Below are 17543 nucleotides of genomic sequence, written 5' to 3' on the forward strand. Positions count from 1 at the left end.
TCTCAAGAGGCTGGGAGACCCTTGGAGCCCAGAGAAGTAGTGTTGGCTTGAAAGGGTCATGGAGCGAATGCAGCACATGCCAGCAGAGCAAGAAGATATTTTACAACAAGTATCATGGATTAAAGGAAATCCAAATAAACTGAACAACCCAGAAGCAAACATGCCCTGAAGGGTGTAAGTTCAGTATGTGATTGGCAGCAGCTTTATTCTTTGCACTAAAAATAGTGATGGGAGAGCGATGATTTACACGAGATAGGGGGATAGAAGACAACATGTACCACGCCCTTTTGTGTACAGAGGAGAATTGGGACATGTCTTTTTGGCTTTTGGAAGGCTTGCACACAAGCATAAAAGAGAAGCACACTGCCCACAGGACGCAGGATAGGATTTCCGTGTCTGTTCATCAGATAGCTGTTCATCAATAGATCATCTCCTTTCAAGGGTACGTCCAGTCCTACTTCCCTGGCAAAGTACAGCAATGACAACTAAGGAAGAGCCAGCCCGCCGAGGGCAGAGGGGTGGCCAGGAGCCTGGCTCAAGGCGGGGCGTTCTGACCCTACCCTGTGGGAACCGCCGAGCCCTCTGACAGGGGAGCCGGAGGTCCTCCTGGACATCACTGGGCTACGCGGAGGCTTACCCAGGACAAATACCTCGCTTTTAAAATCAGCCTGGAAAAGCCATAAGAAGTTGATTAGTTCTCGTCTTCATTATCCAGCCTTCAGAGGAGCTTTCTGGTTTCTTTTTTGTTCCCCCCCCCCCATGCACACACAGCATGCCAAACTCCCGAATAACAGAGCCGGAAGGTTAACAGTCTGCAGACAGCTCGCCTGGTGGCCCAGAGTTTTCACTGCACAAGCATCAGTTGCTGCTTTAATAAGGAACTCATGGGCAGAGCAGTGCGACATTTATGGAGGGAAACTGGTATAGGGAAGATGTCTGAATGTAATATGCATGGCTAATGGAACAAGAGGAGAGACATTTATGGAAGGAAATTGGTTTAGGGAAGATGTCTGAATGTAATAATGCATGGCATGCAATATGCACCTGCAAGGAGTTTATGTCTATTGAAGTGCTTAACGATTGGTTTCAAGAGACTCTCAGATCTGGCCTCTTTTCTTTGTGTTTGTTTGAATAGATCCAAGGTACGATCCAGGGACATTTCACTTAATATCCATCAGATTTCATAGATGGTGTCAATCATTTGTCAAAGGCAAATTTTCTAGTAAGACACATATGAACAAAATATGGCTTTTCTGGAGGAAATGGTGAAATATAATTAAATTCAGAATACTGTTCTAACTCCCAACGCCTTGTGACTGTTTCCATGGTCCTTCAAAGTAACATTTTTTAAAACAACAGTGAAAAAGCTAACCTTTCTTGGGTGCCTGTCTGATTTTCTGTCCATTCATGGACTGAACCTAGCAGTGTATTGTCTAGTATTTGATTTGGCTTATGGGAACCTTGGGCTTCCCTGTTGGCTCAGATAGTAAAGAATCTGCCCACAATGCAGGAGACCAGGGTTTGATCCCTGGCTCAGAAAGATCCCCTGGAGATCTTCCCTGGAGAAGGGAATGGCAACCCACTCAAGTATTTTTTCCTGGAGAATTCCATAGACAGAGGAGACTGAAGGGCTGCAGTTCATGGGGTCACAAAGAGTTGGACATGACTAACACTGTACTGTACTATGGGCACTTTCGCGGGACTAAAGGACTTTTAAATAAAAGCATGTGGTTTTCTCAAATTTCATAATAGTAATGATTGACCTCCTATCTTCAGTCTCTGGGGATGAAATGCATCAGACGCTTTTCGTTAAGTCTTGGGGCAGAGAATGCTTCACATTATCCAGTATCCATTCTCTTCTTTGTCATCCCAGTAATGGAATCCTGAACGTCAGGTAGGCACACGGCCATTCTGAATAAAGTCTATTTTCTAGCCTTCCTTGTATCTAGATGTGCTCATGTGATAAGTTCTGACAGATGGGATGTGTGCAATTACTAGCAAATGTCCTTCAAGAAAGAAGGCATAAGCTCCCCTCCTCTTTTCTCCTTCCTGCTAGCTGGTTTGAGGAGGGCCTATTGGAGCTGCTTCAGCCACTTTGGACCACCAACTGGAAGGTTTTCACTGAGCATGGTGATTTGCCAAAATAAAATGGAGTCTCCTGATGAATACAGAGCAACATACCAATCCTGGATGCCCTACATTTATGCATAAGAAATATATACTTCTACCTAATTATTTTGAGTTTTTGGCACTGCAGCTGCCCCAATCTTGACTAATACGAGGTTTCTATAAACATCAAGAGTCATAGAAAAAAAAAAGTAGCATTGGAATGATGTGGATAAACAGCTGGAAAGATCATTTGAACATATTAGGAAGAATCAGGGCTTAATTTCATGCTGGAAACTGTGTTCAAGGGGATTACCTTCTGCTGGGATGGCTTTAAGGTGAGGAGACTTCCTTATGGTACCGTAATAACTGAGTTTCTTGGGGGGGAAAAAAAAACACGAAGAGTCTTTCTATCTCTTTACAAAGCACTTCCACTGCAGTTTGAATCTATGGGCTAGATGGATTTTTACAAAAGAGTTTTACATAGAATTGGAAGTTCAACTTACATCAAAGCTGATGATTATAATAATTCTTTTTTGCGAAAAAACATTATTTTCAAAAAGATGCTCAAAGACTAGAAAAATGTTGGATTCTGATTTACGTATCAAATTCATAATTTATATGTACATTTCAGTCTTCTGTAATCTATAAAGTGGTGGCAACTTTTACAAATGATTTTGCATTGCATGTGACAGCCTTATATTATCTCAGAAAATACTTTAGAAGACTAAAACTGCACTAAATTAATATGGGTTAGGTAAAATAGTGGTTGATGAGTATTGATAAAAATGTTATAATGATTTCATGCATACTATAATATGCCTACTAAAACATTACTGCCATTTTATTTTCTCTTTGTTTTTAGTGGTAGGTTATTTTTCTTCTTTGTAACGAGCCTAATTTTTAACATTCTTGGAACAAGAGAACTAGGAAGCCTTCTTAAAGGATTCACATCAATTTTTACTGTGTCAGATGTGGATTAAACCATAATAATGGCCTAAAATTTGTAGTTGATTCAATTTGTATCTACACTTACAAGCATAAATTCAGTTGACTTGTATTCTTTCTATGAATAAAAAAATTGACATAAGAGTCTCAAAAAACTCAATAGGAGATTAAAATTAACATTTGCTCTCAAATAAAAGGAGAAAAATAACTATTTTTCTGGAATTAATTATTTAAGTATTCTTTGAAAACATAGTTACTATGAATATCTCCATGGTCTCATATCATTTTATGAACTGAGACATAAAGAATGTATGAGATGAGCTTGGTTCTTGCAGGAGAATAAACCTGTTTAAATTCTGGTTTTGTCCTTGACACTACAACAGTGAGTGTTCCATCTCTCTAAATTAGAGAACTCCGATTCTCAAGTTACTTGCCCACTTATTGGCTAACCGATTGGCTGAAGAACAGGTAGGGAAAGGCAAGGAATAAATATTTTGGCTCTAAAAGAAAACCACACACATACACACAGAGAAGGCAAATTCTTAGTCTTATACCTTATCTAAAGAATTATTATTATTTAAAAAATTTCCTAATTATTTCCTGCCAGCTAAGATAAAACCTCAAAGGGCAAAGAACAATTAGTCTTTAAAATATATTACATCCCACCCCCCCTAAAAAAGATTCCTTTTCTAAGTAAGATAAAATTCACATAGATGGACTATTTTGGTGAATAGATTCGGTGATTGGGGTTTGGAAGATTGCATAAATGGCATTTCTTAGGTGTTGGTGCTTTCTACTAATAGTTCAAAAACATGAGCCTACCAGAGCCTTCGTTTTGTTTCATTTTTTACTTATCTGGAGAGGCTCTCATTTCAAGTGGAGAAGATTGCATGCAAGGATGAGTCATTATCTGAAGTCCTTTTGTGTAAAGGAAAAGGTTTTGAGGATCGTTCTGAACACAGAAGTAGAACTTTTCTGTGATGGATTGATATCATGTTGTGGTTCTCATTAAATGTCTTTCCAAGGTCAGTCATTAATTGTGTTAAAAATCTTTTATCATGGTATCCTAAGAGGGAGTTAAACACCAGCAGAGCCGCCTGCCGGCCTGCAAGTCTCAGAGCTGGATGCTTTGTTAACTGCTACAAAAGAAGCCTCCTTCCCACGTCCTCATTAGTTTCCTGCAATTTTGTGGAAGAGCAAAAGGCTCAAGACAGTCAGTTCAAGATCATCCAACCCTCAGGCTCTGCTGAACCTGCTGATTAGCTAGGAAACTCAGGAGGCAACGAGCCACTAAGATGTGATGGAAGATGACAGGCACATAGCTGATGCCTTTAAATGGGATGGTTCTCCTGCTGATTCTCAACTTAAAAAAAGAAAAAGTCTAATGATCACCTTTTATTACTATACAAAGTTTAGCTTGTTTTTCTCCTCACTCTTATGTATAGCTGCTATGCAAATGTATCTTTCAAATTTTCAGACAGAGGCCATGCTAATGATGTTAAAAGTTAGCAACCAATATTGAATGACTTTTTAAATCTTGTAAGATGACATGAATCTAAAGACATACATTTAATTAATGAAGTTCATTGAAAGACATGCAATAAACCACACTCAAGATGCAGTTACCTTTAATTGTGGTGAACTTATCTCCTGTTGGTAAGAGTATTTAGGGAGGAGCGGAGATGAGTAGGGCTGGGTAGGCTGAGAGAGTGTGGGGACCAGGTCAGAGACAGTGGCCAAGGAGGAATGAAAGGGAGGGGAGGAAAGCAGACAGCTGGAAAAAGATGTAGACACTCGATGTCCCGAAGAGAATGAAGATGGCTTAAATATTGAGGAAAGACAAGATGTGATTATGCTTGTGTCCAGAATGAGGAGGTTACATGCTTTTTAGAGAATACCACCGCCCCCCCCCCACACACACCTAAATATATTTAAAGTTACTACATACCCTAGGTGTGTGACATTTATGACCACTTCTTGCTTTGAAAGCACTAACTTCTGAGTTTGATTCAAAATTCCCAGTGGGTTTGATCAGTTTTATTTTTCTGATATGAGGGGCTGGAGATCAGAATTCCCATAGTCTACAATTTTATAAGGTATTTGTGAGGTGGGGCCTTCTAACCATGAAGGGAAAAAAGTGTAAAACCCTGCAATGACTGTCTGTAACTTGCTTGTGAAGTAGATCGCAATTTATGAAGAGTAGGTTTGTTACAAAGCTAGGCAAGTTAGGACCTCTGTGCCTGTGTGTACTTGTTGGGAACTGGCTGTGAAACTCAGCACCCCCTTTCTGAACACCACACCCGTGGTGCTGCCTGCAGCCTGCAGCAGCAGTTCCTGGGAACCAAGCCACATATCTAATCACATCTTAAAACTGTTTAAATTGAAGGGAAAATAAGTTATTTAAGTAGTGACTTAAAAATATTTTTGATTTACTGCAATGAATGACCTCTATTACTAAAAAGTGTGTTTATTTTATACAAATGCAGGCATGGCTGGGTTCTTTGTCCAGTTGACATTTCTCACCTGGTTGGGGAACTGCCAAGACTCAGGGTTTTGTGGCTGTCCAGTGACCTAATGGACACTTAACATCGTTTAATCCCAAGAATACCCCATATAGACCAAATACCTCTGTATTTGTTATTGGTAAGGTCTTAATAGGAAATTATGAGGTTTTAAATTGATTTTCATAATGTAAAAATGTTTCAAATAAATGAAATGCACAAGAAAAAAACTGTCATTTTAAAAGATTTCTACTAATGCATATATATATGGAATTTAGAAAGATGATAACAATAACCCTGTGTACGAGACAGCAAAAGAGACACTGATGTATAGAACAGTCTTATGGACTCTGTGGGAGAGGGAGAGGGTGGGAAGATTTGGGAGAATGGCATTGAAACATGTAAAATATCATGTATGAAACGAGATGCCAGTCCAGGTTCAATGCCCGATACTGGATGCTTGGGGCTAGTGCACTGGGACGACCCAGAGGGATGGTATGGGGAGGGAGGAGGGAGGAGGGTTCAGGATGGGGAGCATATGTATACCTGTGATGGATTCATTTTGATATTTGGCAAAACTAATACAATTATGTAAAGTTTAAAAACAAAATAAAATTTAAAAACAATAATAATAAATAAAATGATAGACAATAAAAAAAATAAATAAAAAAATAAAATAAAAGATTTCTAAACAGAGGAGCTATGGGAGAAAGTGACTTGCTTAGCAGCAGAATATGACTCATTGATTTGGTTTCATAATTTTAATATTTGCCAGTAGTCACATTTGCTTTTCTAATTCACAGATTAAATATTTGGGATATAAAGTTTTGTTTTTGTCTTTTTTAGAAGAGAGAAGCTTACAAGAAGCTTAAAGATTTAGAGCATTTCCCTCTTTATTGATTAAAATCATTGCCCAAGGCTCTTTGTTGGTAAGGTGAATATCCAGGACCCAATTCTTAAGTAGTTACCAACTTAAAAAATTACGTCTTCACAGAGAATTGAAAGGGAACTGGCGTGTGTATACATATTTTTCTTTTCTTTCTTTCTCTTTTTTTCCTTCCTTCTTTTTCAGACTGCTGTTATATCAAAGAAATGGTATTTAGTTTTTGCACTCTGGAGGTGAACTAATCTCTCTCTGTGTGTATCAATTTCCTCATCTGTATAGTGGGGATGATAATAATATTACCCACCCTATTGAGTTTTGAAAAGTAAAGATGTACTGTTCTTAGAAAACTATTTGAAACTCAATAAGACCTCAAATATTAACTACTATTATTAATACTAAAATTAGAAAGACTTTATAAAAATGTTTAAATATGGATTTATAGTAATAAATAACAGAATAACAATACATATATACATCATCTTATTAAAATTTGATGTGTTTTTCATCCATCCTTCCACCTTGCCGTTATACTGCATGGTGCTGTGTTTATTGCGTGAAAACCTTCTAAGACAATGTCAGAATTGATGTTTATTAATATGATTAACTGTCCTAGCTAACTGTAGAAAGACTGGTTAGTTCTTCAGGAATTAGGCAACATTAAAATACCTCATCACTGGTTTTTGCTGCATTTCTGTCTTCCTTAGGGGTCCTAGGGCCTGTGAGGGTGGCTACTGGATATCTTGGGCAGTCAGCTTGTCTCTCCTCATCCTCCTCTTCAATGTGCAGGTGTGATATCACCTCTGTGCCATCACGGCCACAGCACAGGGCATCTGGATCTTGAGATTCCAGCCCTCTTCGGGTGCCTGCCCTGACCCCCTCATAGACTTCCTCATCTTCCTCTCCAATGACAGGGAGGGTCTGGGGCAAGGGACCCAGGCCAGGGTGTGCAGAGGTCACAAACTTATCACCTAGGACCTCCAGTACCTTCTCTGGGCCTGCAGAGCCCTCTCTCATTTTGGTCACATCTGCAGACTTGTTCGGAGGTGTCTTTCTAGAATCCGGGAGCATAGTGGCCTCAGGAGGCCGGGCTGCAGCTGAGGTCGTAGCCGAGCGGAGCAAAGGCAGCTGAGAGGAGCGGGCTTTGGCAGGTGTGGGTGCTCGCGGCCACGGGGGGAGAGCGGAGGGGTCCTCCTTAATCTCAAAGTTGATCTCCTCTGGGGTATCTGGTTTGGCAGGGTCAGCTGGTAAAGCTAAAGCACCAAGCTTCTCTAATTCATCCAAGAACTTGTCCAGAAAATGAGGCGGCGTTGGGGCTGAAGGATTTGCCAGTGCACCTTTGGCTGGCAGGGACAGCCACCCCAGGGTGGTTCCCTGGAGAGAGTCGCTATCTGGGTCACATGAAGCTTTGTGCAAGAGAGGGGGGCCTGGTTCACTGGAAGCCAGCTTAGAGATGAGCAGGGATTATGATGTTACAGAAAACATGAAAGTGAAAATAATGCATCAAAACACAGAGACAGAAATGCAGAAAGACGTGGTGAATATAAAAAATACCTTATGCTATGGTGTAGATTGGCTGATAGCTTTTGAATTCAAATACATAAAATCCTTAGCATATTAATTAAAGATTGATCTGAACTATGCTAGCATTTGGAAAAGGTCCATTAAATGTCAAATGACAAGGTAAAACTGTCATAGAGATTATGAAGACAGGAAAATTATTTAGAGATTTAATAGACTACTTCTTTGAAAATAGGTTTCTAGATATTGATTTAATATAAACAACTCTGGAATAATGTTAATGTAGGATGAAAACCAACAATTAAGCCTTTTTTATTCCCAGAATTTGTTTAGTGTTCTTCCTGTGCCAAATCTTTTGAACTTTCATCATTTTCTCACTTAGGTTGCGAGGTGATTATAACATATGGCATAAAATATTTTTACATCATTATACGTTAACACGTTTCTAAATGAATACGTTCTGAGAAAGATTTTTTTAAGAAGAGAAACTTATGATCAAATGAGACTGACCTTACATAACTACTATTTCAAAGTTTTAAAAAATTCAAAGTAAATGTTTACACAGAAAGGGAGCAGAAGATGTGAACAGGAGTAAACTTCTGGCAGGACTTCCACTCTCTTTTTCAAAAGGTTGACATTTTATGTAAACTAGTGGAGGTCTAATTTATGAAACTTAATCTCCTGAAGTAAAAAAAAAATACTTCTGTGTATCTTAATATGACTATTGCATTTTGGATGTACTGAACAAAACAGAATTTTTATTCATTAAAATTGTTCTTGACATGTGCCTAGGAACATTCTAATACATTTATATATTGTTTTTTGACTAGGAAGAATGTTATATGCTACACATGTGAAGATTTGAGATAGGCTGGCGGAAGACATTTTACTTTGGCTCTTTCCAAGTAGATGATTGGGGTTTGGAAAGAAAAAAGTCTTTAAGAGAGATTGCACTTTCCAGCTGACTGCTTTGAATGACATGTCCCTGCTGCACTCAGCACTCTCGGTCCTCGGGCCTTAGTATGGACAGCACACAGGGCATTCAGCACTCAATTTTCACTTCTATCCTATAAGAGGAATGGGGTTTAATGAATTTATCTAGATTTTTTTTAAAAAAAGGAAACGTGATGTCACGTCACCATGGGGTGGGATAAACGAGACAAAGAGTCACAAAACGTTTATGAGCCTCCTTATAGAAGATTCAAGATTAAAGGCTACATAGCACCTTTTAGTGCCAGGAATACGACGTGGCTGAGGAAGAAAGGTCTTTAAGTTCCATTACTGTCATGACTACTACTACACTACTACTACTATTACTACCACCGTTACTACCTGTTACTACGACTACTCCAATGCCATTACCACCACAGGCACTAATACACTTGATAATGGTTCAAAGTGCTTAGCCTTACCATGGACTTGCCTCTACTGAAAGTTAAATCGAGTACCCTGAGATACCTATATCACAAAAAATATACCTGTAGTACAAGTATCATATAATTATCTTATCTTCTAAAAGCATTAGACTTGGATTCTACTCTACTAAAAGCAGAAATATCAGAAATAATACCAACTTACATCTGAACCTCTCCTAAATAAAGATAGTATGTCTAAAGAAATGTGATTGGAGCATGTCCAAGAGTGATTCATAAATCACAATGAATTCCCTTCTCTATTTACAAAGATCAGTTAGAAAATAGGATATTTAACATTTAGTTTATTTTGGGTGTCATGGTTTAGAAGTACATTACAGTTTTCTTTTTTGTTTTTTTTTTTTTTTTATGAAAATGATTCGGTTCAAAACTATTAAGGAGTTTCCTTCATTTAGCCAGTGACATCATAGTATGGATTCCAGTTGGTGGACCATTAAATATTTTTTTAAATTTATGGACATAAGCTTTTTAATGTATTTTCCCCCCACAGTGAGAATAAAACACTAATTAGTTATTAGTGAAATTTGTACACATCTCTACTTATAAAATGTAGAATATGATATCCTAAGAAAAACCTAGGAAATTGAAAATACATTTAAATCCTATTCACAACAAAGATCAAAACATTGTGATTTAAACTACTACATTGCCAATATTTATTAAGACTTCATGGAAAAATTTCTTTAATTTTAAGTAAGCCTTTGTAGATACGCTCTGATTCTTTCTTATAACCTTTTATTTGAAAGGGCAGTCACTTTGAAATTTACCCAGTAGTTCTTTTAAGATGACTGAATGCTAGATAAGACAGATATTTAATACAGAGATGAAGATTTTTTTCTTTTTATCAGTAGGAACTACCAAAGGAAGGATATTGCTATCTAAATGCTGAGCTCTGCTAGCAAAGTAAACATACGAAAGAAGATTGTGGAAAATTTTGTCACCAGTCAAACAAAATTAGCAAGTAGTCAACTGTTTCACCCCCCAATGCTAAAGGATTGAGAGTAATTACTCCTAAACCCAGCCTTCTAAGAAAAGTAGAACAAACAAAATGCACAGCCTTAGCCCTCTAAAAGAAAATGCTTCTCTTAAGATAGTAGAGTCTTTATGTCATTGCCCTTTGTGTAGCTGAAACCATTATGCTAGCACCCATAAGAAAAACTAAATTACACTGACTTGACCTGGCACTCACACTTAGAAACACAACATGTAAATCTTTCATTTTGCCATAGATAAGATGTAGCATAATGCCCTAACATATACCAGTTATCTTACTCCGAGCTCCCATGTATTATACTAATATGCTAGAACGTCTTCTTACCTTATTTGAACTTAAGCTGTGGATCCTGTCGCTAGAATAGCTGTGGGGTATTGGAAGTTCAGGATAGTCCTCAGCGCCTTTGGTTGTATGCTTCCTGACAACTTCTACGTAGGAAACAGGGAAGATGCCTTGTCTGTTGGTTCCTGGAATTTTACCTTCATACCAGTTTTGATCAACTCTTTTAAGAAGAATAATTCTATCTCCCTGTAATGAATAATAGGAAAATGCATTAGAAATAGACATGCGATAACATAAAAAGTTATAATTGTCAGTGTTTTTGAATAACAGTTTTCCACCTGGGAAAGTCTTATACTTTGAGCGTTTTGTTTTTGTTAGGAGAATGCAACTAAAGCCTCCAGAGCTCACTTCTAAATTATAGCTCATCAACATATATACAGTGTAACCATCCATTTATTAGAATCTTTCCTAAGGATACTTGGGCTTTACACATGTTCAGATTGGCCCTGTGGGAAATGTCATGTGTGAGTTATTTCAGAAAGTGCAGTAGTTTAACCTGCAGTGTGTCGGTGACAAGACCATCATCTGATCACTGACAGACTCAAGGGGATGAGCTGCAGTGGGCAGAACTTCAGAGTGTGCACCAGAGATGGCGATGACAGTGTGTCTGAAAAGGGTTACAGAAAGCAACCTCTGGAAGGGATGAAGTTGGATAGCGCACCATTTTTATTCTTTATATAATGCACTGCCTAGTAACGAAAAAGTAAAAGCTGACAGGATGGGGCATAGCTAGCATCCTAAATAATGCATAGCTGTGGCCAGGACTCACGTCCACCTGGTCTGCATTAAGACGCTGTAATACCAGCATCCATTCTGACTGGTGGGTGGCCATGCCATAGTGGTCAGTAATGTTTTTCATAAAACCCCTGGCTTTGGCAATGCTAGGACCTTCTACAGGAGAACCCACTCCAGTACTCTTGCCTGGAAAATCCCATGGACGGAGGAGCCTGGTGGGCTGCAGTCCATGGGGTCGGGGTCGCGAAGAGTCGGACACACTTTCACTGTTCACTTTCATGCATTGGAGAAGGAAATGGCAACCCACTCCAGTGTTCTTGCCTGGAGAATCCCAGGGATGGGGGAGCCTGGTGGGCTGCCGTCTATGGGGTTGCACAGAGTCAGACACAACTGAAGCGCCTTAGCAGCAGCAGCAGCAGGACCTTCTACAGTCACTATTTCTGTGACCTGAAGGATCAAGCCAATGCTACAAAACCCAGTTTGATATAACCTTTGAATAACAAGGCAGCAGAAGAACAATATTTTGAAGTGTACTAAAGTGCTATTTTCTTCTGATGTTTTCACTTGTACAGCTCCTGATATTTAGCCCGAGGCACCCCTGGGAGACAATTTGGAGCTCCCCCAGAGGAAAAGTCTCTCTGCAAAGCTTTGCATCTCACAATGACCTCATCAGGAAGGACACAGGAGAGGTAGGTAGCAGTGACTCAGGGCAGCCTTACAGGGTCCTTTGCAGAAAACGAGGAAGATGCAAAAATTGTCTAAGGAAGAAGATGACCTGTCTTAGTTTTGAAACTATGCAGCCTTTCAAATGCACCAAGGAAGAAAGCCGCTTACCTTTCTGAGCGATAGCTCCACGTTGGTGTCAGCACTGAAATTATATTTGGCGACAGCTTCTCCGATTTCACCAGGCTGGGCTGGGGGAGGTGGTCTTGCAGGCTGTGCTTTTTCAGGAGGTGTGAGTTTCTACAAAGGAGAACAGTTCTCTTTATTCTTTGTTTTCTTTTTAAAATTTTATTGGTGTATAGTTGCTTTACAATGTTGTGTTACTTTCTGCCGTACAGCAAAAGGAATCAGCTATATGTTTACATATATCCCCTCTCTTTTGGACTTCCTGACCAATCAGGGCACCAAAGAGCTCAAAGTAGAGTTCCTGTGCTGTACAGTAAGCTCTCACTAGTTATCTATTTTATACATCGTATCAATAGTGTATGTGTGTCAATCCCAGTTTCCCAATTCCTCCCACGCCACTCCCCACCCCTCTGTTGGTGGGAGTGTAAATTGATACAGCCACTATGGAAAACAGTATGGAGGTTCCTTCAAAAATGAAAACTAGAACTAACATATGACCCAGCAATCCCACTCCTGGAGATATACCCAGAGAAAACCATACTTCAAAAGGATGCGTGCACCCGAGTGTTCATAGCAATACTATTCACAATAGCCAGGACATGGAAACAACCTAAATGTCCATCAGCAGAGGAGTGGATAAAGATGTGGTGCATGTATAATGGAATATTACTCAGCCATAAAAATGAATGAAACTGGGTCATTTATGGAGACATGGATGATGCCAGAGATGGTCATACAGAGTGAGGTAAGAAAGAGAAAAACAAATATCATATATTAACTCATAACTGTGGAGTCTAGAACAATGGTACAGATGAACTTATCTGCAAAGCAGTTATCTATTCTTGACCCATGGTGACTCTAGAAACAATAATCAGGTAGGGGGGAAGGGGAGGGGCTTACCTCTACATATGAGATTGGGAAAATGCCCACTCTTCCGTGATGCTCTCCCTCATACCAGTTTTGATCAATTTTCCTGAGGATGTAGACAGTATCTCCTTTCTTAAATGATAGCTCCCTGGAAGAGATACATTTAAATGTTTTATTTTTTTTTCCACGATGTATAGCAGTTATTCTTCAGATGAGCATTCTCACTGGATCTGCATTTGGCTGGTTAATGTACTTCCAGTATTGAAAAAAAATCTGTTGAGCCCAGTTAGCTAAGGATGCTCCTTGAAAGATTTTTAGAATTCATTTGAAACATTATCACTTTAGAAATGACTGAAAAAGAGCAAATATAAACATCATGTCTGATTTAAATCACAGGCAGATTAATATGAGATTCAAAGGTGGGGACAGACGATTGCTATTTAGGCTTTGGTTTAGGGGAGAAGAGTTGTGATGCTTGAAATAATGCTGGGTTCATTCTGCACTCATTTTTATTTGTCCTGAAGTTAGTTAGCTAGTTAGTTACTTCTCTCTCTCTCTTTGTCTCCTCGTAAGCTCATTATCATTTTGCCTTAGCACACAAATGCCAACATGAGAAAAAATTTTATTTGTGGTTCCTTGAAGCTGGTTGACAGGCATTTAAGTAGAGTATCTTGATAATGATTTTATCTTGTGAAGCAGGAAAGATTTTATACTTTGATTTTTCAAGGAGGCACAACCCCTCTAGGTTGATACAGAGCCCCTGTTTGAGTTTCCTGAGCCATACAGCAAATTCCCATTAGCTATCTATTTTACATATGGTAATGTAAGTTTCCATGTTACTCTTTCCATACATCTCACCCTTTCCTTACCTCTCCCCATGTTCATAGGTCTATCCTCTATGTCTGTTTCTCCACCGCTGCCCTGAAAATAAGTTCTTCAGTACCATTTTTCTAGATTCCATATATTTGTGTTGGAATACAATATTTATCTTTCTCTTTCTAACTCACTTCGTTCTGTATAATAGGGTCTAGGTTCATCTACCTCATCAGAACTGACTCAAATGTGTTCCTTTTTATGGCTGAGTAATATCCCATTGTGTATATGTACAACTTCTTTATTCAATCATCTGTTGATGGACATCTAGGTCGCTTCCATGTTCTAACTATTGTAAATAGTGCTGCAATGAACAACGGGATACATGTGTCTTTTTCAATTTTGGTTTCCTCACGGTATATGTCTACGAGTGGGATTGCTGGGTCATCAGTTCAGTTCAGTCGCTCAGTCGTGTCTGACTTTTTGAGACCCCATGAATCGCAGCACGCCAGGCCTCCCTGTCCATCACCAACTCCCGGAGTTCATCCAGACCCACGTCCACTGAGTCAGTGATGTCATCCAGCCATCTCATCCTCTGTCATCCCTTTCTCCTCCTGCCCCCAATCCCTCCCAGCATCAGAGTCTTTTCCAATGAGTCAACTCTTCACATGAGGTGGCCAAAGTACTGGAGTTTCAGCTTTAGCATCATTCCTGCCAAAGAAATCCCAGGGCTGATCTCCTTCAGAATGGACTGTTTGGATCTCCTTGCAGTCCAAGGGACTCTTAAGAGTCTTCTCCAACACCACAGTTCAAAAGCATCAATTCTTCGGCACTCAGCCTTCTTCACAGTCCAGCTCTCACATCCATACATGACCACAGGAAAAACCATAGCCTTGACCAGACGAACCTTTGTTGGCAAAGTAATGTCTCTGCTTTTGAATATGCTATCTAGGTTGGTCATAACTTTCCTTCCAAGGAGTAAGCATCTTTTAATTTCATGGCTGCAGTCACCATCTTCAGTGATTTTGGAGCCCCCAAAAATAAAGTCTGACACTGTTTCCACTGTTTCCCCATCTATTTCCTATGAAGTGATGGGACTGGATGCCATGATCTTCGTTTTCTGAATGTTGAGCTTTAAGCCAACTTTTTCACTCTCCACTTTCACTTTCATCAAGAGGCTTTTTAGTTCCTCTTTACTTTCTGCCATAAAGGTGGCGTCATCTGCATATCTGAGGTTATTGATGTGTCTCCTGGCAATCTTGATTCCAGCTTGTGTTTCTTCCAGTCCAGCGTTTCTCATGATGTACTCTGCATAGAAGTTAAATAAGCAGGGTGACAATATACAGCCTTGACGTACTCCTTTTCCTATTTGGAACCAGTCTGTTGTTCCATGTCCAGTTCTAACTGTTGCTTCCTGACCTGCATACAAATTTCTCAGGAGGCAGATCAGGTGGTCTGGTACTCCCATCTCTTTCAGAATTTTCCACAGTTTATTGGGTCATATGGTGGTTTTATTCCTAGGTTTTTTTTTAAGGAATCTCCATACAGTCTTCCATAGTGGCTGTATCAATTTACATTCCCACCAACAGTGCAAGATTGTTCCCTTTACTCCACACCCTCTCCAGCATTTATTGTTTGTAGTCTTTTGATGATGGTCATTCTGACCAGTGTGAGGTGATATCTCATTGTAGTTTTGATTTTCATTTCTCTAATAATGAGCAATGTTGAGCATCTTTTCATGTGTTTGTTGGCCATCTGCATGTCTTCTTTGGAGAAATGTCTGTTTAGGTCTTTTCCCCAGTTTTTGATTGGGTTGTTTGTTTTTCTGCCATTGAGTTGTATGAGCTGCTTGTATATTTAGGAAATTAATCCTTTGTCAGTTGTTTCATTTGCTATTATTTTCTCCCATTCTGAGGGTTGTCTTTTCACCTTGTTCACAGTTTCCTTTGCTGTGCAAAAGCTTTTAAGTTTAATCAGGTCCCACTTGTTTTTATTTCCATTACTCTAAGAGGTGGGTCATAGAGGATTTTGCTTTTTATGTCATCAAATGTTCTGCCTATGTTTTCCTCTAAGAGTTTTATATTTCTGGTCTTACATTTAGGTCTTTAATCTATTTTGAGTTTATCTTTTTGTATGGTGTTAGGAAGTGTTCTAATTTCATTCTTTTACATGTAGCTGTCCAGTTTTCCCAGCACCATTTATTGAAGAGGCTGTCTTTGCCCCTTTGTATATTCTTGCCTCCTTTGTAAAAAATAAGGTACCCATAGGTACATGGGTTTATTTCTGGGCTTTCTATCTTGTTCCATTGGTCTATATTTCTGTTTTTGTGTCAGTACCATACTGTCTTGATGACTGTAGCTTTGTAATATAATATGAAGTCAGGAAAGTTGATTCCTTCAGCTCCATTCTTCTTTCTCAAGACTGCTTTGGCTATTTGGGGTTTTTTGTGTTTCCATATGAATTGTGAAATTTTTTTGTTCTAGTTCTGTGAAAAATGCCATTGGTAATTTGATAGGGATAGCATTGTATCTATAGATTGCATTTGGTAATATAGTCATTTTCACAATATTGATTCTTCCAACCCAGGAACATGGAATATCTCTCCACCTGTTTATGTTGTCTTTGATTTCTTTCATTAGCATCTTATAATTTTCTGTGTACAGTTCTTTTGCCTCTTTAGGTAAGTTTATTCCTAGATATTTAATTCTTTTTGTTGCAATGGTGAATGGGATTGATCTCTTAATTTCTTTTTGATTTTTCATTGTTAATATATAGAAATACAAGTGATTTCTGTATATTGATTTTTGTATCTTGCAACTTTGCTAAATTCACTGATTAGCTCTAGTAACTTTCTGATACTATCTTCAGGGTTTTCTACGTACAGTATCATGTCATCTGCAAACAGTGAGAGCTTTACTTCTTCTTTTCTGATCTGGATTCCTTTTTATTTCTTTTTCTTCTCTGATTGCTGTAGCTAGGACCTCCAGAACAATGTTGAATAATAGTGGTGAAAGTGGACACCCTTGTCTTGTTCCTGATCTTAGGAGGAGTGCTTTCAGTTTTTTGCCATTGAGAATAATGTTTGCTGTAGGCTTATGGTCTTTACTATGTTGAGGTAGGTTCCTTCTATGCCCATTTTTTAAAGAGTTTTAATCATAAATGGGTGCTGAATTTTGTCAAAGGCTTTTCTGCATCTACTGAGATGATCATATGATTTTTATTTTTCAATTTGTTAATATGGTATATCATATTGATTTGTTTGGTATATTGAAGAATCTTTGCATTCCTGGAATAAACCCAACTAGATCATGGAGTATGAGCTTTTTGATGTGTTGCTGATTTATGTTTGCTAAAATTTTGTTGAGGATTTTTGCATCTATGTTCATCAGTGATATTGGCCTGTAGTTTTCTTTTTTTGTATTGTCTTTGTCTGGTTTTGGTATCAGGGTGATGGTGGCCTCATGGAATGAATTTGGAAGTGTTCCTTCCTCTGCAATTTTTTGAGAGTTTTAGAAGGATAAGCATTAGCTCTTCTCTAAATGTTTGATAGA

General features: G+C 38.8%; 1 protein-coding gene across 50 annotated transcripts in view; it reads right to left on the reverse strand.

The window, feature by feature from the left end:
- Positions 1-17543, reverse strand: part of SORBS2 (sorbin and SH3 domain containing 2) — a 217479-nt gene that overhangs the window by 20639 nt on the left and 179297 nt on the right. For 30 of the 50 annotated variants that reach the window (XM_086380099.1, XM_086380113.1, XM_086380105.1 and 27 more), the window contains 3 exons: positions 13213-13327; positions 12298-12426; positions 10711-10914 (listed from right to left, as the gene is read on the reverse strand). In XM_086380099.1, the coding sequence (XP_086236225.1) occupies positions 10711-10914; positions 12298-12426; positions 13213-13327 (448 nt within the window). Of the gene's footprint in view, positions 1-400; positions 669-4680; positions 4876-7107; positions 7885-10710; positions 10915-12297; positions 12427-13212; positions 13328-17543 lie in introns of those variants that run through there. The other 20 variants (XM_086380090.1, XM_086380088.1, XM_086380089.1 and 17 more) reach the window with 10 other exon arrangements.

This window comes from Bos grunniens, chromosome 27, assembly GCF_055505025.1.
Source record: "Bos grunniens cultivar Pamir isolate PY7600 chromosome 27, Bosgru_T2T1.0, whole genome shotgun sequence".
Classification (NCBI taxonomy): Eukaryota; Metazoa; Chordata; class Mammalia; order Artiodactyla; family Bovidae; genus Bos; species Bos grunniens.